The sequence below is a fragment of the Pongo pygmaeus genome, chromosome 20, assembly GCF_028885625.2.
Source record: "Pongo pygmaeus isolate AG05252 chromosome 20, NHGRI_mPonPyg2-v2.0_pri, whole genome shotgun sequence".
Classification (NCBI taxonomy): Eukaryota; Metazoa; Chordata; class Mammalia; order Primates; family Hominidae; genus Pongo; species Pongo pygmaeus.
In genome coordinates this window covers 53,654-80,562 of record NC_072393.2, presented here as the reverse complement: position 1 = coordinate 80,562, position 26,909 = coordinate 53,654, and the positions used below count along the sequence as shown (strand labels likewise).

At 54.1% G+C, this 26,909-nt stretch overlaps 1 protein-coding gene across 6 annotated transcripts in view; it reads left to right on the top strand.

Moving 5' to 3' along the window:
- MIER2 (MIER family member 2) overlaps nucleotides 1–17,295 on the top strand; it is a 36,306-nt gene extending 19,011 nt beyond the window's left edge. For all 6 annotated transcript variants that reach the window (XM_054473583.2, XM_054473577.2, XM_054473582.2 and 3 more), the window contains 7 exons: nucleotides 10,784–10,935; nucleotides 11,326–11,407; nucleotides 11,488–11,582; nucleotides 13,942–14,066; nucleotides 14,202–14,290; nucleotides 15,333–15,750; nucleotides 16,159–17,295. In XM_054473583.2, coding sequence (XP_054329558.2) covers nucleotides 10,784–10,935; nucleotides 11,326–11,407; nucleotides 11,488–11,582; nucleotides 13,942–14,066; nucleotides 14,202–14,290; nucleotides 15,333–15,750; nucleotides 16,159–16,180 — 983 coding nt within the window. In that variant the 3' untranslated portion in view covers nucleotides 16,181–17,295. The remainder of the gene's footprint in view (nucleotides 1–10,783; nucleotides 10,936–11,325; nucleotides 11,408–11,487; nucleotides 11,583–13,941; nucleotides 14,067–14,201; nucleotides 14,291–15,332; nucleotides 15,751–16,158) is intronic.
- The last annotated feature ends 9,614 nt before the right edge of the window (nucleotides 17,296–26,909 follow it).

The window sequence follows — 26,909 nt, the reverse complement described above, 5'->3', positions numbered from 1 at the left end:
TCTGGTCAGGTCCCCGCCCTGCATCGCTCACTGGGGCAGCCGAGCCTGTGGCTGGAGGAGGTGGGAGGCTCTCGTGGCTACAGTGGGCCTGTTGCTGCCTGCCCCTGCCCAGCTCTGTCCCTCCCTTGGTATCTGCTCCCGTCAGCCTGTGCAGCCAGACCCTCAGCAGCCCATCCTGCCCCTGACCCAGCCCTGCCCTGCGCTTGACTCCAGCCGCCTCCCCACAGCCAGGGCTGCTGCATTCGATGCCTCTGTGCCAGGTTAGACGGTTCTCCAGAGACCTGCCGGGGGCTGCGCTGCACCCCCTGCGTTGCTCCGCTCCTCTTCAGGGTTGCTCCCTTTCCTGGGCTTGACCTTTGTCTCTTTCCCAGTAGAGTTCAGAATCGAGCCTCTCTTGACCCTTCGAGGCATGGAGTCACGTGCCTGTTGACTTGGGTCTCATTTGTCTTGCCCTGGAGCCCTCGCAGGCCCTGGGCCAGTGCTCCTAGCTCAGGATCCTTCTCCAAGGTGATTCAGTGGCTGAGATGGGTGGTGGGAAGGGACAGGTGCAGCAGAAGTACTGAGTCCAGGGAGACAGGGACCCTCCATGAAGAGAAGTCGTCCTCCTGGGGCTGGTGGGAGGTGCCCCATGTGAGAAGAGGACAGAGCCAGGAAGGTGCAGCCAAGCTGCTGGGACATCCAGAAGGCAGGGTCAAAGGGGACACATGGGATCCTCACCCAGAAACCCTGGCCTTGGAGTCTGTCATCAGGGCCCTTTCCCCACCCTGACTCACCCCCCATGAGGGTGCCCTGTCTGGAGCAGCCAGGACTTCTTCGTCCCATGGGATGCCAGCTGGCCCCCTCCCACTCGGTATGACGCCTGTGTCATTCGAGTCGTCTGCGTGGTTGTGTGTGTCTTTATTGCATTGTGATGACGTCTGTCATTCGAGTCGTCTGCGTGGTCGTGTGTGTCTTTATTGCATTGTGATGATGTCTGTCATTTGAGTCGTCTGTGTGGTTGTGTGTGTCTTTATTGCATTGTGATGATGTCTGTCATTTGAGTCGTCTGTGTGGTTGTGTGTGTCTTTATTGCATTGTGATGACGTCTGTGTCATTTGAGTCGTCTGTGTGGTTGTGTGTGTCTTTATTGCATTGTGATGACGTCTGTGTCATTCGAGTCGTCTGTGTGGTTGTGTGTGTCTTGTGTATTGCATTGTGGTCCTTGGTTTGGATGCCATGGTTTTTGAGTCTCTTGTGTGTTCCATTGTGGTCCTTGGTTTGGAGCTGTGGTTGTGTGTGTCTTGTGTGTTGCATCATGGTCCTTGGTTTGGATGCCACATTTGCCCACCCTTTCTGCCATGGGCTGCGGTCATGGTTGGTTCAGCCGTGGGTTGTGAATGCCCTTGTGTGCGTTGTTAGTGGACATAGGCACTCAGCACTTGATGGACAGTGGGGAGTCGTGTGGGAAGTGTGTGCTTAGGGTGACACATACTGCTTGAGTTTCTCACTAATGATTTGTGGGAGTTGCTCCACATTTTCGGTGTTTGCCACTGAGGGTGAATTTGCCTGAATTTTAGCCCTCCTGGTAGATAAGGACTCCTGTCCCATTGTGGTTTTAATTGGCATTTCCCTGGTGAGCACCTTTCGCAGGTGTACTGGCCATTTGGATATTCTCTCTTTGCGTGCTCCAAGCTTTCTCCCGTTTTGTTGTCTTTCCCTTTCTGATTTGTAGTCATTGACATGTTGTGGAAGCAAGTCTTTGTGGGCTTTGTGCACTGCTGCTGTTTTCTCCAGTTTGTGGTTTGCCCATTGACTCTCTTAGTGATGTCTTTAATTTTAATAAAGTCCAACTTATCAATCATTATTTGAATAATTGTGTGTGTGTTCTACTTAAGGAGTGTTTGCTTACCTCAGGCTCTTGGAGATATTTTTCCACGTTTCTTTCTAGAAGATTTATTGTTTTTCCTTTCATATTTAAGGGTGTGATCCAACTTAGTTTACATTTTGGTGTATGGTGGCCGGGTGCGGTGGCTCACACCTGTCATCCCGGCACTTTGGGAGGCCGAGGTGGGAGGATTACTTGAGGTCAGGATATCGAGACCAGCCTGGCCAACATGGTGAAACCCCGTCTCTACTAAAAATACAAAAAATTAGCCGGGCATGGTGGCAGGTGCCTGTAGTCCCAGCTACTCGGGAGGCTGAGGCAGGAGAATGGTGTGAACCCGGAAGGCGGAGCTTGCAGTGAGTCGAGATAGCGCCACTGCACTCCAGCCTGGGCGACAGAGCGAGACTCTGTCTCAAAAAAAAAAAAAAAGTAAAAATAAAAAACAAAAGTCCATTGTCTCCCCCACTGAGTTGCAGTGATGCCTTTGTGATAAATCAGGTGCCTGTAAGGTGTGTCTTGTCTCACCCTGAGTCATTGTCACTGTCTCAGTTATTACAGGTTACAAGGAAGTCTGAGGTGGCCCAAGTCTTCTAACTTTGTAAGTTTTCATTGCATATCTATATAAGTTTTAAGATTAAAACTTATTTTTTTCGGCAACTGACAAGTTTTAATCTTTTTTTTTTTTTTTGAGATGGAGTCTTGCTCTGTTGCCCAGGCTGGAGTGCAGTGGCATAATCTCAGCTCACTGCAACCTCTGCCTCCCGGGTTCAAGCAGTTCTCCTGTCTCAGCCTCCCAAGTAACTGGGATTACAGGCGCCTGCCACCACGCCTAGCTAATTTTTGTATTTTTAGCAGAGATGGGGTTTCACCATGTTGGCCAAGCTGATCTCGAACTCCCGACCTCAGGTGTTCTGCCTGCCTCGGCCTCCCAAAGTGCTGGGATTACAGGCATGAGCCACTGTGCCCGGCCCATAAATTGATTTTCAAACGTTAAATTAACTGTGCACGGTGGAATAAACGCGTGTCCTGGCCATGAAGTGTTCTCTCTTGTGTTTGTGTATCACATGCACTCAGTCCTCATTATTTGTGGGTTCTGTACTGGTGAATTGCCTACTTGCTAAAATTTATTTGAAACCCCAAATCAAAACTCGCAACACCTTTATGGTCAGGCGCCAGCAGATGTGTGTAGAGTGTCAGTGAAGGTGAGTTATCTGACGTGCAGTTCCAGCCGAGGTGGGACAAGATGCTGCTCTGTCTTGTCTCAGATCTTTTACTGTGAGCAAGTGCCTTTCCTACCGTGTACTTAATGCCGTTTTTCACATCGTTGTGCGTTGTGTTGGCTACTTGACGGTTTAAAGGGTCCTTTAAATGTAGTGCCAACGTTCTGTCTAGTGTTCTTAAGTGGAAGAAGGCTATGATGTGCCTTTTGGAGAAAATTCGAGAAACTCCACTCAGGCGTGAGCTCTGGTGCTGCTGGCCGTGAGTTCAGTGTTAGTCCACAAGGTAGATCCAGTGAGACAGTGGTTCCCAACCTTTTTTGGCACCAGGGACTGGTTTCGTGGAAGACAATTTTTCCATGGATGTTGGAGTAGGGGGCGTGGTTTCAGGAGGAAACCGTTCCACCTCAGATCGTCAGGCATTAGATTCTCATAAGGAGTGTGCAGCCTGCATCCCTGGTGTGTGCAGTTCACAGTGGGATTTGCGCTCCTATGAGGATCTAATGCCACCACTGATCTGACAGGAGGTGGAGCTCAGGCAGTGATGCTGGCTCGCCTGCCGCTCACTTCCTGCTGTGCGGCCACTTCCTAACAGGCCATGGACCAGTAGTGGTCCGTGGCCTGGGGGTTGGGAACCCCTGCAATAACACATTTTTTAAAATTTAAATTTTATTTATTTTTTAATTTAAATTTTATTTATGTATCTGTTTTTTACATTTAAATTTTATTTATTTATCTATCTATTTAGTTTTTTGGACAAAGTCTTGCTCTGTCGCTCAGGCTGGAGTGCTGTGGTGCAATCTTGGCTCACTGCAACCTCTGCTCCCGGGCTCAAGTGATTCTCGTGCTGCAGTCTCCCGAGTAGCTGGGACTACAGATGTGCGCCACCGCACACCGGCTAATTTTTTTTTTTTTGTATATTTTGTAGAGACCAGGCTTCATCTTGTTGCCCAGACTGGTCTCAAACTCCTGGCCTCAAGTGGTTTGTCTGCCTCAGCCCCCCAGAGTGCCAGGATTACACTCATGAGCCACTGCACCCGGCCTGCAGTAAGGCGTCTTTAAGTGGACATCTGAAACAAGTTTATGTATTGATTGGTTGATGAAAATGCTGTATATCCCCTGGTGCAGTGATTACGTGCTCGCTGTGAGCACCTGGATTAATGAAAACACATATGTATTTAATCCCTTCCCTCCTCAGTTTGATGTGCTCACATTTATGATTTTTGCATGTATGTTCATGGAGGTACTGGCCTGTCCTTTTATTTTTATTTGTCCATGTCTGGTTTTGGTACCAGAGTTATGCTGCTTTTGTGAATGTGTTTGGAAGTGTGCCTTTTTCCTAACCTCTGGAGGAATTATTCTTTAAGATGTAAGAGGCCAGGAGTGGGGGCTCATGCCTTTAATCCCAGCACTTTGGGAGGCTGAGGTGGGTGGATCACGAGGTCAGGAGAACAGCCTGACCAACATGGTGAAACCCTGTCTCTACTAAAAATACAAAAATTAGCTGAGCATGGTGGCGTGCAACTGTAGTCCCAGCTACTAGGGAGGCTGAGGCAGGAGAATCACTTGAACCCGGGAGGCGGAGGTTGCAGTGAGCCAAGATTTCGCCATTGCACTCCAGCCTGGGTGACAGAGCAAGACTCCATCTCAAAAACAAAAACAAAAAGTTTTATCAATTATATTACTCTTTACAAAGGACTAACTTTAGCTTTGTTCATGTCTCTCTGTTGCTGGATTTCTGTTTTTTACTCTTTGTGTGTGTGTGTGACAGGGTCTCGCTCTATTGCCCAGGCTGGAGTTCAGTGGTACAATATTGACTCACTGGAAACTTCGCCTCCAAGGTTCAAACGATTCTCCTGCCGCAGCCTCCTGAGTAGCTGGGACTACAGGCGCCCGCCACCACGCCTGGCTAATTTTTATATTTTTAGTAGAGATGGGGTTTCACCATGTTGGCCAGGCTGGTCTCGAACTCCTGACCTCAGGTGATCCACCCACCTTGGCCTCCCAAAGAGCTGGGAATACAGGCATGAACCAGCGCCCAGCCTTTACACTGTTTTTTTTTTGAGACAGAGTCTCGCCTGTGGCCCAGGCTGGAGTGCAGTGGCGCCATCTCGGCTCACTGCAAGTTCCGCCTCCTGAGTTCACACCATTCTCCTGCCTCAGCCTCCCGAGTAGCTGGGACTACAGGCGCCCACCACCAACGCCCGGCTAGTTTTTTTTTATTTTTTAGTAGAGACGGGGTTTCACTGTGTTAGCCAGGATGGTCTCGATCTCCTGACCTCATGATCTACCCGCCTTGGCCTCCCGAAGTGTTGGGATTACAGGTGTGAGCCACCGCGCCCGGCCTCCTTTTACTGATTTTTAATTGAATTACACTGTGGTCAGAAAACATACTCTGTGATTTCAGTTCTTTGTAATTAGTTGCACCTCGCTTTATGACCAGTATTTGATCTGTTTTGGTAAATGTTGTACGTGTTTGAAAAGAGTGTGTTGTGCCGTTGTTGGGAGGAATTTTCCGTGTATTCCCTTGGATCCGTTGGGTAATTGTTGTTCACATCATCTGTATTCTCACTTAATTTTTTTGGCTGCTTGTTCTATTTACTGAAAGATTGTTAATGACCTCCTCTGATTGTGGATTGTCTATTTCCCCTTTTTAATTCTGTCCATTTTTACTTCACATTGCGGCTTTATTATTAAGTGCATACACGTTAAGATTGCTTTGTCTTCGTGTTGAATTGTTTCTTTTACCATTGTGACATGTCTCTCTGTAGTAATACTTCTTACCGTAAATAAGTACTTAATCTGCCATCAGTGTGACCATGGCAGCTTTTTGTTGATTTGTTTAGTGTTTGCATGGTTTTTTCCCATTCTTTTTATCATTCTAGATTCCTATATTTGAAGTGTATTTTCTATAATGGCACATGTTTAGATCTTGTTTTTTTGAGACGGAGTCTCTGGAGTGCAGTGGCATAATCTCCACTCACTGCAGCCTCTGCCTCCCGGGTTCAAGCAATTCTTCCCCCTCAGCCTCCCAAGTAGCTGCAATTACAGGCGTCCGCCACCATGCCCAGCTAATTTTTGTATTTTTAGTAGAGATGGTTTTCACCATGTTGGCCAGGCTGGTCTCAATCTCTAGACCTCAAGTGACCTGCCCACTTCGGCCTCCCAATGTGCTGGGATTATAGGTGTGAGCCACTGTGTCCGACCTAGATCTTATTTTTAATTGTCTGAGAAAATCATTGTCTTTTAATAGACTTTTTAGTCCATTTACATTTTTTAGATCACTTGTATGTCATGTAATTATAAAACAATTGTGTAATGCCGCCGTCTTGCTCTTTGCTTTCTGTGTGTTCCATCTGTTCTTTGTTTTTTGTTTGTTTTTATTTTTTTTTGAGACAGAGTCTCACTCTTGTTGCCCAGGCTGGAGTGCAGTGATGCGCTCTTACTTCACTGCAACCTCCACCTCCTGGGTTCAAGTGATTCTCCTGCCTTAGCCTCCCAAGTAGCTGGGATTACAGGCATCCACCACCATGCCTGGATAATTTTGTATTTTTATTTTATTTATTTATTTTTTCTGAGACAGTGTCTCGCTTTGTCACCCAGGCTGGAGTGCAGTGGCGCGATCTCAGCTCACTGCAAGCTCCGCCTCCCAGGTTCATGCCATTCTCCTGCCTCAGCCTCCTGAGTAGCTGGGACTACAGGCACCTGCCATGACGCCCGGCTAATGTTTTGTATTTTTAGTAGAGACGAGGTTTCACCATGTTAGCCAGGATGGTGTCGATCTCCTGAGCTCGTGATCCGCCTGCCTCAGCGTCCCAAAGTGCTGGGATTACAGGTGCCTGCCACCACGCCCGGCCTAATTTTGTATTTTTAGTAGAGACGGGTTGTCTCCACGTTGGTCAGGATGGTCTTGATCTCCTGACCTCGTGATTCGCCCACCTCGGCCTCCCAAAGTGCTGGTATTACAGGCGTGAGCCACTGGACCTGGCCTGTTCTTTGTTTTTTAATTTTTTTATATCTTCTTTTGGATTAATTAAATAGGTTTATTTGGTCCTCCTGTTTCAGCTTATAAGTTTTAGTTTTAGCGCTTTAGAGGTTACAACATGAATTATTGACTTATCACAGTCTACATTTTTTTTGAGACAGAGTCTTGCTCTGTCGCCCAGGCTGGAGTACAGTGGTGTGATCTCGGCTCACTGCAACCTCCGCCTCCTGGGCTCAAGCGATTCTCCTGCCTCAGCCTCCCAAGTAGCTGGGACTACAGGCACATGCCACCATCCCCAGCTAATTTTTGTATTTTTAGTAGGGATGAGGTTTCACTGTGTTGGCTGTGCTGGTCTTGAACTCCTGACCTCCAGTGACCTCAGCCTCCCAAAGTGCTGACGTTACAGGAGTGAGCCACCACACTGGGCCTCACAGATTGAAATAAGTACATTCTAGTTCCCCTACAATGCAAGAAACAGTTTAACTCAGTTTACCTGCCCCCTGCCTTTTGTGCTATCGTTAATTCTACATATTGGCCGGGCGTGGTGTCTCACGCCTATAATCCCAGCACTTTGGGAGGCCGAGGTGGGCAGATTGCCTGAGGTCAGGAATTTGAGACCAGCCTGGCCAACATAGTGAAACCCTGTCTCTACTAAAAATAAAAAAATTAGCCAGGCGTGGTGGCAGGTGCCTGTAGTCCCAGCTACTCGGGAGGTTGAGGCAGGAGAATCGCTTGAACCCCGGAAATGGAGGTTGCAGTGAGCCGAGATCACACCACTGTACTCCAACCTGGGGGACAGAGCAAGACTCCATCTCCAAAAAAAAAAAAAAAAAATCTACATATCACAAGATTATAACGTTGTTTTAAACAGTGAACATTCTTTGTGTTTATCCTATCCACATATTTCCTCCAACTTCCATTTGGAATCATTTCCTTCAGCCCGAAGAACTTCCTTTGTAATAGGCCTTGTGCTTTCTTTCAGCATTTTTTGTCTGAAAAGCCTGGATTTTTGCTTTCGTTCTTTAAAGCATATTTTCATGGCATGTTTTTCCAGGTTTGCTGGGTGTTTTCTTTCAACATTTGAACAGTTTCATTCCATTGCGTTTTGGCTGTCGTCGTTTCTGTTGAGAAGTCAGAGGACGGTCTTACTGTTTCCTCTGAAATCATCGTGCCCTTTTCTCTCCTAAGATTTGTTTCCTTTCCTTTATTTATTTGTTTTTAACCAGTTTGACTCTGACGTGCCTGTGCACACATCTTTTTGTGTCCTTGTATTTACCCTGAGTTTCCTGACTCTGTGGGTTGGTATCAGTTGTCAGTTTTGAAGAATTCTTGGCTATTATCTCTTCAGATTTTGTGCTGCCTCCTCCTTTGCTTTTTCTGTGACTCATTTGTACGTATCTTAGAGGTTGCCTCATTGTCTTGTACCTATCCTAAACTGTGTTCTTTCCTTTTAGACTTTAGTTTTGGTCTTGTAAACATTGGTTTCCTTTTGATTCCGCTAATTGTGTTTTGTGCTGTGTTCAGGCTGCTGGTAAAAAAGCTTTTCAGTGGGTCCATTCGGGTATTGTATTTTCCAGTCCTGGAAGGTCCTTGAGATTCTTTTCTATAAATTTCAAGTCTCTGCTGAGACTCTCCGGCTTTTTGTCCATTTCCTTAACATATTAATCCTAGTTAGATTGAAGTCTTTGTCTGCTGACTCTTAACATCGGCTGTGTGTAGACCTGCTTTGTTGTCTGATGTTTTCTCGTTTTGTTTGTTTGAGACGGAGTCTCACTCTTGTCGCCTAGGCTGGAGTGCAGTGGCACGATCTTGGCTCACTGCAACCTCCGCCTCCCGGGTTCAAGTGATTCTCCTCCCTCAGCCTCCCGAGTAGCTGAGATTACAGGCGCCCACCACCACGCCTGGCTAATTTTTGTATTTTTAGTAGAGCTGGGGTTTCGCCATGCTTGCCAGGCTGGTCTCGAACTCCTGACCTCAGGTGACCCGCCTGCCTCAGCCTCCCAATGTGCTGGGATGACAGGTGTGAGCCACCACGCCCGGCCTTGTTTTCTTGTTTTATTCTGAGACAGGGTCTTGCTCTATTGCCCAGGCTGGAGTGCAGTGGCGCCATCGTGGCTCATCGCAACCTCAACCTCCTGGGCTCAATCCCACCGTAGCCTCGATCCCACCGTAGCCTCGATCCCACCGTAGCCTCGATCCCACCGTAGCCTCACCCACCTCCTGGGCTCAATCCCACCGTAGCCTCGATCCCACCGTAGCCTCAATCCCACCGTAGCCTCGATCCCACCGTAGCCTCAATCCCACTGTAGCCTCGATCCCACCGTAGCCTCAATCCCACCGTAGCCTCACCCACCTCCTGGGCTCAATCCCACCGTAGCCTCGATCCCACCGTAGTCTCAATCCCACTGTAGCTGGGACTACGGACATGTGCCTGTCCAACGTTTGAAATTTTTTGTAGAGATGGAGTGTGTGGGTCTCAAATTCTGGCCTCAACCAATCCTCCCACGTCAGCCTCCCAGAGTGCTGGGATTACAGGCATGAGCCCTCACATCCGGTTAATGTTTTTCCCTCGTGTTTTCCCACCCTTCATATGCTAGGCTGTACGTGGTGTTCTTTTTCTCCAGAGATGGTCTGCTGTTTTCTTGGAGACCACCTCGGTCCAAGCAGGGCTCAGGTGTCGCCTGTGGAGATGGAGAAAGGTGGCTGTGGTGTCTGCCTGTTTTCCTCATGGCCATGAGGACCAAGAGAGGCACCCGCTTGGTGGGGCACAGCACCAACCTGGGAGCTAGTTACCGCGTCAGCCCCCAGCAGTGGAGACTCCCGTGTGGAGCTGTTTTCCCCAGTGCGTTTTTCACTTTTCTTCCCGTGCACTGATTTTGTTTTTTATTTGTTGGTTTGCTTTGTTTGGGTTCCTGTGCCTCTTTACTGGATAATCGAGAGGTGCTGGCACTTGAGCCTTGCCAGACCTGGCCCTGAGCTCTCCCCTGCCTTGTCCCCAATCATGTCCCTCACCACAGCTGGAGGCTGCGTCCCTCCCTTTGCCAAAAGCCAATTGCATCCGAGGTCGTGGACTTTTCCTCGCCTCTATGAACACATCTGCCATCCACACCAGCTACCAGGGGTAGGACGTCTCTCCAGCGGTAATGCACCTTCTGGCCGTGGCTCTTCAGATTCCAGGGTTAGAGCGCAACAGTGCCTGTGGGGGCTCCCGCTTGTCCACGGGCCCAAGTCTCAGCTGCCTTTATCCAGAGTTGGGGGCCTCCTTGCTGCTCCCTCAGGCCTCTGCATTTCAGGTGCTCTTGTAGCTGTGCAGCCTGAAGCCAGCCTCACCTCACTGGTCTCACTACTTAGAACCCCCTGTGCAGAGTCCTTGCTCAGAATTCCCCTGCCCCAGATCTAGGCTACCCACAGCTTCCTCTGACCCCTTGGCTGGATCAGGCGCCCCTGCTGACCGCTTATGACTCCCTGCACTTGGTCGTTGGGATACAGGCCTATGTCTGGTGCCCAGAGCCTGCTCTGGACCCACTCGGTAGTTGAATTGAGCACAGCAGCACCAAGCCCAGGAGGAGCGCAGCAATGGCGGCCCAGGGCTTGGGTAAGGGAAGGCGGATAGTGCATCCTCCTTGTCAGGGGCTGAGTTGGCTGCTCTGCTTGTCCTGGCGTGTGTGGGTGCAGATTGGGTTCCTGCAACCTGACCTTTGCCCTCTGCTTGTGCAGTCTACGAGAACGAAGACCAGCTGCTCTGGGACCCCAGCGTCCTCCCTGAGAGGGAGGTGGAGGAGTTCCTGTACAGGGCGGTGAAGCGGCGTTGGCACGAGATGGCCGGGCCTCAGCTCCCAGAGGGAGAAGCCGTGAAAGACAGTGAGCAGGTGGGGGCTGCCATGCCGGGGACAGAGGGGCTGAGGGCTGCAGCGGCGTGGGCCAGAGCTCACACCCCAGTGCCTCCAGGGGCCAGGCAGGGCAGAGGGGAGGGCAGGGGTCAGGTGTGCGGGGGCCTGGGCACTGGCACAGCTACTCAGGTCAGAAGGGGGCCAATTAAAACCACGTATCAGGGAGGAGGTGTAGACGCCTTCGGGTATCTGCAAGGGGATGTTGACACCCCTGATGTCACTCCCTGGATAGAGATGTAGGTGGCCCTGACATCGCCCAGGGGGGTGGTGTGGACGGCCCCTGATGTCACTCCCTGGATGGTATAGACAGTTCTTGCTTTCGGCTCCTGGGCTGAGCCCATAGGAAGAGCCAACACGTCCTCTCCCCAGGCGCTGTACGAGTTGGTGAAATGCAACTTCAATGTGGAGGAGGCCCTGCGAAGGCTGCGGTTCAACGTGAAGGTGATCCGAGGTGAGCAGCGGCCTGGGCCTTTCTTCCGCTGCGGCCCCACCCTGGGCACCGCTGACCAGTCTCCCCGGCCGTTTTTGCAGATGGGCTCTGTGCTTGGAGTGAAGAGGAGTGCAGGAACTTTGAGCACGGCTTCCGTGTGCATGGAAAGAACTTTCACCTGATCCAGGCCAACAAGGTGCGGACCCCACTTCCAGCTCCACCGGGGGCTTCTCGATCTGGGGAGGGGCTCAGGGTCAGCAGACGCACAGCACACGGCCGACTCCACTGCCAGGCTCCACCGGGGGCTTCTCGATCTGGGGAGGGGCTCAGGGTCAGCAGACGCACAGCACACGCCGACTGGAGGCCTGAAGCCCCGTGTCCCGTGTCCACCTCATCACCGTGTGCCCATTGCTGTCTTCTGCAGTTTCTGCTACTGACTTCTGTGGGCCCCTTTCCTGTCCCCACAAGAACAAGGCTCTGGTTTTGGGAAAGAATGTGCCAAAAGCTGAATTCTAGTAGTTGTTTCTGCCTCACATTCCACCCCAGGGCCCTGGGCACCTCATCTTCATGTCTGTGTCCTCTGAGCAGAGCCCACTGGCTCAGTGTCCAGCATTGGCCCCACAGCAGAACCCCTGACACCTGGGGACCAGGGGTCTCCTGGTTCCCTCCTCCAGGGACCCAGGTCCTTCTGCCACCTGGGACAAACCCTCGTGACAGGCAGGTGCTGCCAAGTGCTGGGGCCTTCTGCCCTTCCTTAGACCTTCCCCACGTCCTCTGTGGGTCTCTGCATGTCTGCAGCAGTGCCCTCTGCCCTGTGGCTTCTTGAGTGGTAACTTCCAAGCCAGCCTCTTGGCAGTCAGACATCTCTGGCTGAAAACCTTCCCGTGGCTCTGACCAGTGGCTTCTCCGCCTCTGTCCACGCCCCGGTTGGGCACCGAGTCCCTTCAGGACCAGTGGGCTGTGGCCTTCTTGTTGCTGAGCCTTGCTTCTGCGTCATGTCCTGGGACCGTGCTCCATTTGGGGCCCGATGTCTTCCACTGAAGGGCTTGGGTGAGGAGGCGCCTGCCCTGGGCTGGTTGTACGGCCCAGGACGTTGCTCGGGTGACTGTGCGGTGCCATGCGCAGCAGCAATGGACTGTCCTCATGACTGCGCAGTGCCATGCGCAGGAGCGATAGACTGTCCTTGTCAGACTCCAGCACCACGTGGTGTTTTGATTGGAGACAGCTGGGTGAGGTGTGGCTGGAGTGTGGTACTCCCGGGCTACACTTGGAGCCCCTGTCAAGTTTCTGTAGCTCCGGGCCATGTTTCTAGACTCTGGGCGGTGTTTCTACAGCTCCGGGCCGTGTTTCTACAGCTCCGGGCCGTGTTTCTATAGCTCTGGGCCGTGTTTCTATATCTCCGGGCAGTGTTTCTATAGCTCCGGGCCGTATTCCTATAGCTCCGGGCCGTGTTTTTGTAACTCCCAGCCGTGTTTCTTGAGCTCCCGGCAGGTCCTGGCCCAGCCAACAAGGGGCTGTGTGTAGCCAGCACACTTTGGTCAGACTGCTGTCTGGAATGGGACAGGGAGCCAGTGCGTATTTCAGCCTGGCCCTTCACAGAAGAGCTCCCTCATGACGTGCGTTTGAGGTTTGCCCTGCAGAGAGGTTGTCTCGGTCTCACCCCCAGGCAGGACCCCACGTTGTTCTCGCAGTGGTGAGCACTGGGCATCCTCGTTCTGGGTAGTGGTGGGTTAGTTGCCCCAGGGCATGTCCAAGTGAGGGGGTCTTTTCTGCCATCACCAGCAGTGGCCACAGCCTCAAGCTCTCTGTGGGATGAGCCTCCCGGGTGGAGATGCTGGAGGTGTTGCCAGGTGTGCGCCCAGCTCTGTGCCAGGTGCCATGTGGAACGCACTTGATGTGTGTCCCTTCTTGTCTCTCTGAAGCCTTATGTGCATGTGTGTTTGGCCTTTATGTGCTACGTTGTGAGTTTTGAGTCGGTTTCACAGAACCCACGTGTCCTTCCGTGGTGTCTTCTGTGCACTTGGGAAGCATTCGCTGGGCCCTGGAGGGATGTGTTCGGCGGGAAAGCAGGCGCTGCGGGCTTGTGCCTCTTCCTTCCGGGGCAGGGGCTCAGTCCAGGAGTCTGTGGACCCGGGGGTTGTCACTCCAACTCCCACCCCGGGCCTGTGAGAAGCAGGCAGATGAGGTGGACGCAACTGGCCCATGGCTCATGGTCTGGAATAGGGTGGGCGAGCAGTAGACAGGGGCCTGGAGGGTTCGTTTGTCTGGCTGATGCTACAGAAGGGAAAGAGGGGTCTCAAGCCAGGAGCTGGGGGGCTCTGAGGGGGCTTGAAACAGGAGGCAGTGCCGCAGTGCTCCAAGCCCCCGTTCCCCGTGGTGGGCATAGCCTGTGGGCCTGTTAGGGTCATGGGTCGGGGGGTCTTGCGTTATCTGAGAGTGGTGGGTGCTGTGCTCCTTCTGTGCTGTCCCGGGGTCCCAGGACATCCTGGGATGGTGGTGCAGGTGCCGGGGCTGGGCAGCCAGGGACAGCGATGGCTCCTGACCCTTCCCCGCAGGTGCGCACACGGTCAGTGGGCGAGTGTGTCGAGTACTACTACCTGTGGAAGAAGTCGGAGCGCTACGACTACTTCGCCCAGCAGACGCGGCTGGGCCGGAGGAAGTACGTCCCGTCTGGAACCACGTGCGTGCAGCGCTCCCCAGCAGTAACGATGGGCGGTCACCCCGCCGGGGGTGGGCTCGTGGGCGCCTGGGCGGCACCTCCTGGGTGGGGGCGTCCATCCTGTCTGCTGCCCCTCATGGCGCCCTCTCCCCACAGGGACGCAGACCAGGACCTGGATGGCAGCGACCCCGATGGCCCCGGCCGTCCACGCCCGGAGCAGGACACCCTGACCAGGATGCGCACAGGTGAGGCTTGGGAAGTATCTCCTGCCCTGGGGGCGGCCACGGGTCTGGAGCCGTGAGTGAGGCCCGGTGGAGCCTCTCCTGCCTGGCGCCCTGTGCTGGGCCAGCCTCGCCAGGAGGAGTGGGCGTCTGGGTGGTGGAGGGCAGCCACGTGATGTGGATGCCGCTCTGTGCACCTGGCTGGGAGAGGGGAGGACAGGGATTACGCTTACCCTCTGGGCTTGCGGGAGGGGTGCATGTGGCCCCACCACTGGGGAGCCCCATATGGTGAGGTTGGAGTATTTACCAGGCCTCAGTCTCCGGGGAGGGCCTGCCTGCCCCAGGGTGGGGACTTAGCCCATCACCAGGACACTCAGGAAGGACAGGGTGTCCAGAGCCGTCGCCAGGATCTTGCACCTGAGGCCATGACAGAGCACAGCAGGGCCTTGGGTAGGGACCGTGTCCGATGGTGGTGTCTGATGTGGCGTCCGATGGTGGAGACCCACACGGGGAGGGTGCAAACGAGGATCCTTTGCTTTCTGGCTCTGTGTTTAGATGGTTGAGTCTGGGAGGGTCCTCCATTTCCAGAATCTGGTTGTTTCCATAGTTTGTTTGCCAGAGGGTGTCCACCTTGGCTACTTCCTAGAATTGTGGTGAGGCCCTGTGTGCTGCCTGTGGGAACAAAACTTTCACAGACCCTGTATTAACCCTCACAGTGCCCCCGGCATTGTTTACACCTAAGTCTGTGTATTCCACAGACCCTGTATTTACCCTCTGCAGTGCCCCCGGTATTGTTTACACCTATGTCTATTGTATTCTGCTCTTTTTAAAGATGTGGGTTGTGACCCACTCAGTTGATTTTATGAACTAAAATCTACTTCTAAAGCTGAGGCCCTTAACCTGGGGCTCTCGGATTTCAGTGTAACTGGTTTCTTTTGTATTCGTGTGGAGGCTTTTCTGGGGAGGGATCCACAGGCTTTGCTGGACCCAGCAAGGTTAAGCAGGAGCCTGCACAGGAGCCGAGGCTGTGGGCAGTCCCCACCCTCTGTTGCATTCTCTTTCACAGACCCACTGAGCGTGGATGGCACGGCCGGTGGTCTCGATGAGCCTGGAGTGGCCTCTGATGGACTCCCGTCATCGGAGCCAGGGCCGTGTTCCTTCCAGCAGCTGGATGAGCCCCCTGCTGTACCTCTGTCCCATCGGCCCCCAGCCCTGGCTGACCCAGCCTCATACCCGCCAGCTGTCACTGCTCCCGAGCCAGACGCCAGCCCAAGGCTGGCTGTGGACTTCGCCCTGCCCAAGGAGCTGCCCCTCATCTCCAGCCATGTGGACCTGAGCGGGGATCCGGAGGAGACTGTGGCCCCTGCACAGGTGGCTTTGTCGGTCACTGAGTTTGGACTCATCGGCATTGGGGACGTGAACCCCTTCCTGGCCGCCCACCCCACGTGCCCGGCCCCCGGGCTACACTCGGAGCCCCTGTCACAGTGAGTGCCACCCCATGCCCGGAGCCTCCGCAACACTCCAACTGAGGTCCCCCCAGCCCTCAGGCTGAGCCGAGGAGATTGGGAGGCATTTGCCCCAAGGACCCAAGGACAGCGTGGCTCCACGAGCAGGCTGTCAGTGTGTCTTTAGGTTTATTCTTTACTTTTATGTATTTTTTGACTGGAGAATACATTCATGTGGTCCACATTCTCCACAAATGGGGGCAGGTGCCAGGCTATCCCACCCCTGCTCCAGCCACCAGCTCCCCCCAGGGCACCCCGGGCCCTGCTGCCATAGGCTGTCGGGGAGGCAAGGCTGGGAGTCTCGAGTCCAGCACTCAGCACTGGGCTGTGCAGGCACGTGGGGCCGCACTGACACTCTCTGCGTCTCTCTTGGTCTCTCCCCTGCAGCTGTAACGTGATGACCTGCTGACTCCTGGCCGCGGGCGGCGTATGCGGCCCAGACTGGACTTAGCGCTGCCGCTGGGCCCGCCTCTGTCAGTCTTCCTGACCCCTTCCCCACCCCCTGGGCCTTGGGGTGGCGCCTCCTTCTGCTTCAGAACACGCCAGGACTGGGGTGAGGTGGCTGGGCCGTGAGCCCTTGCCCCTGTCCACACAGACTGGACCCATGGCCACACCCAACGCCGTCAGCGCCCGGCACTGCCACCCGGGTCCGGGCTGCTGCCTGCACGTGGGATCCGTCGGGCAGCCGGGGACAGAAAAGACCCGGCCCTTGGGACACAGGGCAGAGCCGGCCACCTAGTCCCTTCCAGCCAGCAGAGGCGAGGGAAGGCGTCACTGCCCCGGCGGGGAGACGGGCAGGACGCCCCGCCCCGCACCAGCAGCTTCCGCCGGGGCACCCTCAGCTCCCTGCTTGGCTCTGTCTCTCCACACCCAGCAGGGCCACGGGCTGCCCCAGCCCTGGGGGTCATGGGCAGCTGCTACTCAGTGCCAACCCCGTGGGGCACAGAGCCATATACCTCGCTGTCCGGCCCCCACCCCAGCCTCGCCTTCCCACCCCATTGTCTCCACTTCAGGAAAAGCCGCACTTTACACCCCCACCTGCCTCTTCCCCCTCCATCCCTGCTCCCCGATCCTGAGCGGTTGGGGTGGGGTCCCTCAGCAACCCCAGGCGTGGGTTTGAGGAGACAGGTGATTTACACACCCCTTTGCTGTCCTCCCCTGGTACCAAGGCAGGGAGCCTCCGGAGGAACCGGCCCTGCTGGCCACACAGGGGCCAGACTCCAGCCTGTTCCCCAGCCCTACAGGTCTTCCTTCTGTGGGAAGCTTCCCAGCAAGATGGCTTGGAGTCCTGGTCCCCCTCCTCCCTGGCTCCCTCGTTCGTTTCTGTTTCTGTTTACACATTGGAGTGGGGTCCTCCGTGGGCGGCGGCGCGCCCTGCCCCGGGTGTCGTCCAGCCTCTTGTGCTCGAGCCCCTTTCCGAGTTGGACTCGACCATCCCTCACCCCACCAAGGACCACACTGTGAAGTGATAACTGCCTTGAACCCCCCTTTGCTGTTTTATTTATTAAACTTGATTTGAAGCCCGGGGTGCCTTGTGGTGGATCGGGTGGGGGCTGGGGCGGCAGGTGTCCTCGTCATCTCACCTGGGGGCCTGCATGTCTGTTGGAGGATCCGGGATAAGTCGTGAGCAACACAGGCGAGGGGTGCACTGGGGGCATGACGTGGTGGGCTACGTATTGTTCACGTCAGTAAGGGAATCGTGGCCACGATGACGGGATGTGAGGACGGCCCACGTCTGGGTAGAGGTGGTCAGGGCAGCCTCCTAGAAGTGATATTTAAGCTGAAACATGAAGGAGAATGGGCCTCCTTTGCTGAGTTTGCCGAGAGGCCTGGCAGGCGTGACAGCAGATGCAGAGGACAGAAGCCTGGGTCTCCAGAAGAAGCTGAGGGCACAGAGGCCAGAGGCTGGGCGGGGTGGGGACAGTAGGTCATGAGGCTGGGTTTTGTTCTTGGTGTGGAAGCCACTTGAGGTCTGCATTGTTTTTTTGTTTTGTTTTGTTTTGCTTTTTTTTTTAGACGGGGTCTCACACTGTCACCAGGCTGGAGTGCAGTGGTGCGATCTCGGCTCACTGCAACCTCTGCCTCCCGAGTTCACGTGATTCTCCTGCCTCAGCCTCCCGAGTAGCTGGGATTACAGGCGCCCGCCACCATGCCCAGCTACTTTTTGTATTTTTTGTAGAGATGGGGTTTCCCCTTATTGGCCAGGATGGTCTCTATCTCTTGACCTCGTGTTCTCCCGCCTCGGCCTCCCCAAGTGCTGGGATTACAGGCATGAGCCACCGCGCCCGGCTGAGGTCTGCATTGTTAATAGCGCCCTGCAGGGACAGTGCAGGCTGGTTGGGTTGCATATTGTCCACATCAGTGATGGGATATGAGGAGGGCCGGCCCCCAGCTGGGAGGTGACTGTGGCTTGGCCTCAGGGACTATAGGTAAGGGACCAGGACCACTTGCATGATGGGTGTGGGAGAGTTAGGGGTCTTGCTGGTGAGCCCGTGCCAGGAGCTGTGAGAACCAGGGCCAGCCACTGGGCAACCTGGGTGTTTGGGGATGGGCGTAGAGCAGTTTTCATTGGAATGCCACAGCCTGCTGACGTTTTCTTCAGACGTGCAAGGTCTTCTGTCTTCCAGCTTGCCCTGCCTCCAGCAGGAAATCTTCAGTCCTCTCTTGGTGTTTTCCTCCAACTGCTTTGAAGATTTTTCAGTACCACTGGTTTTGAGCAGTTTGATGAGGATGTGCTTTGGTGTATTGAGGAGTCTGACGAGGATGTGCTTTGGTGTATTGAGTCTGATGAGGATGTGCTTTGGTGTACACGTACAGTATGTAGCCTTTGAGATTGGCTTCTTTCATATTCATTGAAGGCTTTGCCATGTCTTTTCGTGGCTTGACGGCTCATTTCTTTTTAGCGCTGAATGATACTCCATCCTGGGCGTGTGCTGCAGCTTGTTTATCTACATATCTGTTGAAGGACATGTTAGTAGCTTCCAAGCTTCAGCAGTTACGCATAAAGACATCTTAGCAGCTTCCAAGCTTCAGCAGTTACACATAAAGACACCTTAGCAGCTTCCAAGCTTTGGCAGTTACGCATAAAGCTGCTGTAAACGCCCATGTGCAGGTTTTTGTTTTGACACAACTTTTCAGCCCATTTGGATGAATAAAGAAACCTGATTGCCGGACCGTGTGATGAGACCGTGTTTAATGAGAAGCTGCCGTTTCACTCCCACCAACAATGAGTAAGAGCTCCCGAGGCCCATGTCCTCCCCAGTGTTTGGTGGTGTCAGTATTTTGTGTTTGGCCATTCGAATAGGTGTGTAGTGGGATCTTGTTTTCCATAGCCTTTGAAGCTGTGTATATTTCTGTACTTTTCTGGTGCTCTTAAGTTCTTCATTCAGACCCCGTGTTGCCAAGAGGGATAATTTTCTTTGAGCCTGAAGTGCCATATTTAATATATATTGTCTTGTAGGTCCTCTGCAGTGACATTCTGCCTAGGCTTAGCTCTTACATGGATCAAAAGGCCCTAATTCTTCCTCCTTTTTTGAAGTGCGTTTTTACAGGATATACGGTTCTGAGTGGACTGTGTTTTTCTCTGGGCATGTTAAGGTTGTTCTGTTCATGCCTGCTTTGTACTGTTTCTGATGAGGAATTTTCTCATTCTTCTCTTTTCCTTACTATGAAATCTCTTACCTCTGACTATATACATGATTTTCTTTTATTTTTGGACTTTGGCTGTTTGTGATGCACCTGGGTCTAGTTTTCTAAACTGAGCTACTTCGACCTGAGGCTGGGTGCATTTTAACAGATTTTGAAGTCTTGACTATTATTTCTGCAGATATTTCTGTTTTCTTTTTCTTTCTTAGAGTTCCATTTCTGAAAGAATATTTCTCAAATTTTTCTGATGTCCCACTCTCTGTCTTTTGGGTCTTTGGTACATGTGCCCTGTCCTGGGTGCTGTCCCACAGGTCCTTCCAGTCATAGGTATTATGGCCATGGGTGACCCACAGCCTCTCCAGTCACTGATGTCACGGCCATGGGTGACCCACAGTCTCTCCAGTCACTGATGTCACGGCCATGGGTGTCCCACAGTCTCTCCAGTCATTGGTGTCATGGCCCTGGGTGTTGACCCACAGTCTCTCCAGTCACTGGTGTCACAGCCATGGGTGTTGTCCCACAGGTCTCTCTAGTTGTGTGTTACTGCCGTGGGTTTTGTCCCACAGTCTCTCCAGTCACTAATGTTACAACCCTGGGTGTTGCCTCACAGCTCTTTGTTTTATTTTATTTTTCTCTCTGTGCTTCTGTTTGAATAATTTTTTTTTTTTTTCTTTTTTGGAGACGGAGTCTTGCTCTGTCACCCAGGCTGGAGTGCAGTGACATGATGTCGTCTCACTGCAACCTCCATCTCCTGGGTTCAAGCGATTCTCCTGCCTCAGCCTTCCCAGTAGCTGGGATTATAGGTGTGCGCCACCACACCCGGCTAATTTTTGTTTTATTTTTAGTAGACACAGGGTTTCACCATATTGGCCAGGCTGGTCTTGAACTCCTGACCTCATGAGCCGCCCGCCTCAGCCTCTCAAAGTACTGGGATTACAGGCGTGAGCCAGTGTGCCCGGCCTCTGAATAATTTCTGTCGACATGTCTTTGATGCTACCAATCCTCTTTTCTCATATTCCAGATTGCTATTTAGTCTGTTTAACAAAATTTTTATTTCCCATATTGTATATTTTAATAGTTGCTCTTACGTGTTTTTAATTTTTCTGCTGAAATTCTCCATTTTCTCATCTTCCCCCCATCTTTTCTTCCGCAATCTTTAACCTTTTAATAATAGTTACTTTAAATCATTGTCATCCTATTCTTTTGCTTTTTTTTTTTTTTTGAGGTGAGGTCTTGCTCTATCACCCAGGCTGGAGTGCAGTGGTGTGATCTCAGCTCACAGCAACCGCCACCTCCCGGGTTCAAGTGATTGTCCTGCCTCAGCCTCCCGAGTAGCTGAGACTACAGGCACCCATCACCATGCCCGGCTAATTTTTGTATTTTTAATAGAGATGGGGTTTCACCATGTTGGCCAGGATGGTCTCAAACTCCTGACCTCAGGTGATCCACCCACCTTGGCCTCCCAAAGTGCTGGGATTACAGGTGTGAGCCACTGAGCCCAGCCCTTTTTTTTTTTTTTTTTTTTTTTTTGAGATGGAGTCTCGCTCTGTTGCCCAGGCTGGAGTGCAGTGGTGTGATCTCAGTTCACTGCAACCCCTGCCTCCCAGGTTTAAGTGATTCTCCTGCCTCAGCCTCTGGAGTAGCTGGGATTACAGGCGCACACCACCACGCCGCACACACAGCCACGCCCGGCTAATTTTTGTATTCTTAGTAGACGGGCTTTCACCATGGTGGCCAGGCTGGTCTCAAACTCTTGACCTCGTTATCTGCCCTCCTCGGCCTCCCAAAGTGCTGAGATGACAGGCATGAGCCACTGCGCCCAGCCTGAAAGTTATACTCTTAAGACCCAGTCCGGGGATGCCAGGGCCTTCAGAAACAGGAATCAGGAGTCACCATCCACATTATGATGTTTCGGTGCTTCTATTTCTCTGCTGCCCAAACTGACCTCCTCAGGGGCAGTGCCCTTCGTGGCAACTGAGATGGCACCAGAAGCTCCAGGTACACAACCTTACATCTGTGATTTCTGTGGGAAGCCTATGTCTTGCCCACCTGTTCCAATAAAACTCCTGGGTAGAATTTGTTCTTGGGTCTCGTGCCCATAACTGAATCAGGAACTGCTGAGCAGAAGGGATTTCCTGGTTGGCCAGGCAGGGTCCCTTGTTCCCCTTCGGTAGCAGGGCAGGCCCCAAGGAGAAGGAATAGTAAGAGGGAGGAGCACATGGGCAGGCCGGGCGCAGCCACCCAGAGGCATGAGCGTCCCATTTGTGTGGGGTGAGCACAAAGGTCAGGAGGGCAGTGCAGGAACAACTTCCCTCTTAGGCCAAGGAATCTGAAACTCTGGGAAGGCAGTGGGTGTTTTTTTTTTTTAGCTGAAGTAGAGTCACGCTTTAGGGAGACTGGATTTGATTGGAATATCTAGGATAGGTTGGAGCTGGGAGAGACCTTGGGATGCCATTTGTTGACTAATAATGTTCCGTTCTTGTCCATGGTGTCTTGTGTTTCTGAGGGTGCACTAGATGTGGGTAAGACAGTTAAGGAGCAGAGGGGATACTGTTTTGCCTCAGGAAGGACTTGCCCCTCCCCTGTCAGCAGCTGGGTTGATGTGCTGGTCTCAGGAGCTGGGCTGGCCTGCTCACCGCTTGTGTAGCATAGCTTTGCCTCTGGGTTAGCTGTGGGGTGGTGGAATCCTGCTCTTCCTGCAGCCCAGACCCAGGCAGGAGGACCTGGAGGGCCTGCTCTGCCTTGGGGCTCTTCCGGATTCATCTGACACCAGGCTCCTGGGATTAATGAGGCCTCCACCGGACTAGGTCTTGACTAACCTCAGGAGAGCTCATACCTCTCTAGAACAAACTTACTGTCCTCAGCTTTTTGGCAGCCATAAATAAAAGTCATTTGTGTTAGTTTATTTAATGCTTTCCTTTTACAGTGAAGTGAAGGTCTTTGATGACCTCCTACCTGCTAACCAAATATGGAAATCTGTTCTGGACAGAGTCCATGACCATGCCAGGAAGCAGGCCTTAGCCAGGGGCCTGCCTGCCTGGAGATCGGCCCTCCTGAGACAATTTCTGTGGGGGTGGAAGTGGGGGAGGGAGAAGGTTGCTCAGAACTGATGGTCCTGGACGGGCCACTGTCCCCAGAGCCTCAGCCTCCCAGGCCCAGGCTTTGTTGAAGATGTCTGGGCTCTGGACTGGCACTGTCTGGGCCCCTACTGACCTGACCCAGCTGTTTCTCTCTCCCTGGTGGTCCTTGTTTCCTCGGTTTGTAGTTCCTGGGTAGGATGGCCAGATAAAATACAGGATGCCCGGTTAGATTCGGATTACAGATAAACGAATGTGTAAGTATGTCCCATGCAGTATTTGGGACACACACTGAAAACTGGTTTGTTGCTCTTCTGGGATTCAAATGTAACTGGGTGTCCTGTTTGTTTCACAGGTATCAGGACTCAGCTAGGGGGTCCTTGATGTTTATTTGCTCCATCTGTCAGCCCCGTTGCTGGGCTGTTCTCAGGAGGATGAGACCCTGGCGTGGAGCGCCTCCTCCGCGTGTCCAGCAGAGGGCGCCCGTGCCTCCCGAAGGCATCGCGGAGCCCAGAGCGCAGCCCAGCCCCGTCCCCTGGTCCTGTGGCTTGAGGTCGGGGAAGGAGGGGTGGTGGTCGCTGCGGGGCAAATGTTTCCACTCACCCGGAGCCACGACCCACGGCCTGTGCAGGGAGAGTCGAAAACACGGCCCCTGGTGAGCACTTGAGAAGTGAACTGGTTCCCCGCCCTGGTGGGCTGTCACCAGTCACATCGAGATACAGGACGGTGGTGGCCTCACCAGAGGCATTACGAGTTCTCTGGAGCCCCTCCACCACCATCGTCTTTGTTCTTCCTTGAGTCGGAACCAGGTCCTTGGGGTCTGTGGGTGCTCAGCAGCTTTGCAGAGGAGGAAAGCTCTTCCTCGTCTTGAGGTCTTCCAGGGGACTCCTTGCCTTCACCAGATCCTGGTTTGGGGGACACGAATAGCTTCCATGCATCAGGAAGGTTTGTGAATGGGAATTTAATCGATGTTTCACAGGGTGGCCCCTGCCTTCTCCACCCCTCGTTTTGTACGAGAAGCAGGCGAAAACCAACTCTCCTTTTGAGAACACACTGTTGCCCTCCACTGTTGCTTGTGTGTCTTGCCTTGCTGTGACCCAGTGAGAGCTCCCTGCAGCTGTCAGGTCCCTGCTGACCTCAGGCTCCGGGCATCCCAGTAAGCACGGCCTGTGCACCCACTGTGTGCCAGCTCCCACTTTCCTGGAGCTTGTGGGAGGAGACGGGGACAGTGAACAAACGAACAGACTGAGGTGGTGGGAGGGGCTGTGCGTTCCGGGTTGTCTGCACGAGGGGCTCTGGCAGGGGGGCCGCATCCCGGGTTGTCTGCACGAGGGGCTCTGGCAGGGGGGCCGCATCCCGGGTTGTCTGCGCGAGCGTCTCTGGCGACCGCATCCAGCACTACTGCTATGTGTTTTTCTTTGCTGTGGCACAGTGAAGACTTCCTCACAGACAGAGCACACCAGACTCGTGGTGCTGAAACCCGGAGGGTTACCCTGTCCCTGACTGTAAGGTTACACTAAATTAAGAGGCACTCCAAGGATTGCAAAGTCTGAGTGGGATTTTGAATTCATGGGTCCTGGATTGTGAATTTGAAGGCAGCAGTTTCCAACCCTTTTAAATCTTGACCCCAGGAAGAAGTACCTTCTACATCTTGACCCAGCAAACACATGATACCTACCCACACTGTATTTTGTTCAATTAACCCTCAAATGATGTTTCCTAATGTTTGGCCCTGGGTCAAGCATTTCACAAACTATTTAATCTCTACAATCCCAGGTGGTAGCTACTGTCTTGCCGCCTTTATGCAGACAGAGACTGAGGGATACCTTAGATGTCTTTCCACACCATCCACCCCCTCAGCGTTCCATGCCCACTGCCTGCACGTCAAACCCACTGACGGGCACCTGTTCGACTCCAAGAGCCCCGTGCCAGAAACCTGGGAGACAACTCCCATCTTGACCTAGGGCAAGGTACTTCACCTCTCAAGTCCCAGAGAAGTGCAGAAAGCAAGGGCAGGTATAGTGGCTGGCTGCACTTAGGTGGCACCTACTGTGTGCCAGGCCCCCTTCTGCCCACTTCACAGGTGTCTCAGTCTCCACAGAGTCCATTTGGAAACAGGCCTGGAGCCATCCAGGTTGCAACGAGGCACCAAGGTGGCAGAGCCAGTGCTGGGCAAGAGGTGGGAGCTGCAGCTGCTGAACCCGTGAGCCTGCTTGCCTGGGAGTGGCGACCTGGCTCCCAGGGGTTGCTTGTCTCTAGGGGACCCAGCTTGGGGACGTGTACCACCACCCGCTTCCAGCTCTGCCATTTGCAGGTGAAGGAGAAAGCCACTGAGGCCTGGCCTCCAGGCCAGGCTCTGTCCCTGCTGGGAGCTGCACTGGCCTCAGGTTCTTCCTGTAAGGGAGGACCAGGCAGCTGGGGGCAGCAGCAGATCCAGCTGTGAAAGCCCTGACAGGAAGTTCCTTGAAGTATGGTGGACCGCAGTCAGCATATGTAGGAGACGACCCCAATCCTGACCCTAATCCTAATTCTTGCTTTCCCCACCAGATTTTAATCCTTATCCTGCCCAGGGATTTTAAGGGTGACCCAAATCCTGACCCAAGGGTTAGGATGGAAGGGGGAACAGCCTCCAGCCTCACCTCTGCCCTCTATCCTCCTAGGTCTACCTTCACCCCTCTCCTGGGTCTCTCCCTCCTGGCTTGGCCCAATCCCACAGCCCCCACTGTCTTCCCCCCCCCCACACTTTGGCAAGCCCCTCCAAGTGACCTCTCCCTTGCTCCCCAGCACACAGTAGGTACTCAATAAAGAACCCTGCCTTTCCTTGACTCCAGTAGACGTTGCACCCTCTCCATCTTAGCAGAAAATGAGGGTTGGCTGTCAAGACTACACTGACAGCAGTGATCACTCATTTGCAGGCAGCTTGAAGTGTGGGGGAAAGCGCAGTAGTGATGCAGAAGCCTACATTTATGTAGCATTTATGCTAGGCACCAGAACCATCACAATCCTAATTCTGACGGGAGCTAGAGCCCCTCCACCCCACCGTGAGTGCAGCAGGGAAGCCTGAAACCTCCTGCACCTCACCCCTGCCCTTGGAGGGCCACAGGTCAGCTTGCACCGTCTTCCCACCCAGCACCACACTGGGTGCCTTTGCTGTCTCCCAAGAGCCCCTTGCCCTTGGAATTCCCTCATGACGCCCCCTGCCCCACGTGCAAGTTTGGTGTTGCTGGGGCGGGGGGCTGATGGTGCTGAACAGGTTTTAGAGGAGGTTCAGGGTGGCAGCGGACCTGGGGCCCAGCAGTCTTGTTTCTGATCCCAGCCCTGCCACTTCCCATTTAAGTGACCGTGAGTGGCAGAGGTCAAGGCTGGAAACGTGGGTCTGACACTCCTGAGGCCTCCCGGATGGTCCCAGCCGAAAGGACCCAGTGTGGGTCCCTTGGGCCTCTGTTTCCCTGGCTCAGGTGCCCTCAATCCCCAGGCACCCTCAGCTCAGGGCTCCCCAGGACCTGGTGGGGGCACAGACCCCGGCGCCATTTCATAGGGTTCCCAGCTCCTGGCGCCCCTGTGCTCTTCTGTGAAATGGGATAGCAAGTGCGCTAATAGGAACGGTGCCTGGGCACAGGGGTGCGCCGGGGACACTCTACACCGTCGCAAGGTGGGTGCCGAGGAACTTGAGCTTCTAACGTGCCAGGGATCGAAGGACGCGCCAGGATTTTGAGTATTAGGAGAAAAGAAATTCCTCTGAAATGAAGCCACGTCGCCCCTTCAACTTTGAGGTGCTTCCTGCTTTCTGAGATTCAAGGTGCACAGCGCGGCTGCCGTTTCCTGAGGAGGAAAGTCGGGGAACCGTCCTGCGGGGCCGGAGCCCACCCCCCCGCGGCCCTGCCGGTCCCGCCGCTCGCTCGTCTTCCTTCTCCACGTCCCCGCCCGGGGCTCCGCCGGCCTGACCCGCGGGGAACCTCCAGCCTCTGAGGACCTCACGCCGCTCGGAGACCCGCACACCCCCGGTCAGGGCCGGGACTCCGGGCGGACGAGGTCCCCGTGGCGCCCGCACGCTCCGGGCAGGTGGGGGCAGAGTCCGCGCGGTCCCGGGGCCGCCGCGCCCCGCCCCGCCTCTGCCCTCCCCTCCACTCCCCTCCCCCCTCCCCTCCCCCTCCCCTCCCCTCCCCGCCCCTCCCCTCCCCGCCCCGCCCCGCCCCGCCCCTCCCCGCCCCGCCCCCCTCCCCTCCCCGCCCCTCCCCTCCCCTCCCCGCCCCCTCCCCTCCCCGCCCCTCCCCGCCCCCTCCCCTCCCCGCCCCTCCCCGCCCCCTCCCCGCCCCTCCCCTCCTCGCCCCTCCCCTCCTCGCCCCTCCCCTCCCCCCTCCCCTCCCCTCCCCCCTCCCCTCCTCTCCCCCCTCCCCTCCTCTCCCCCCCGCCCCT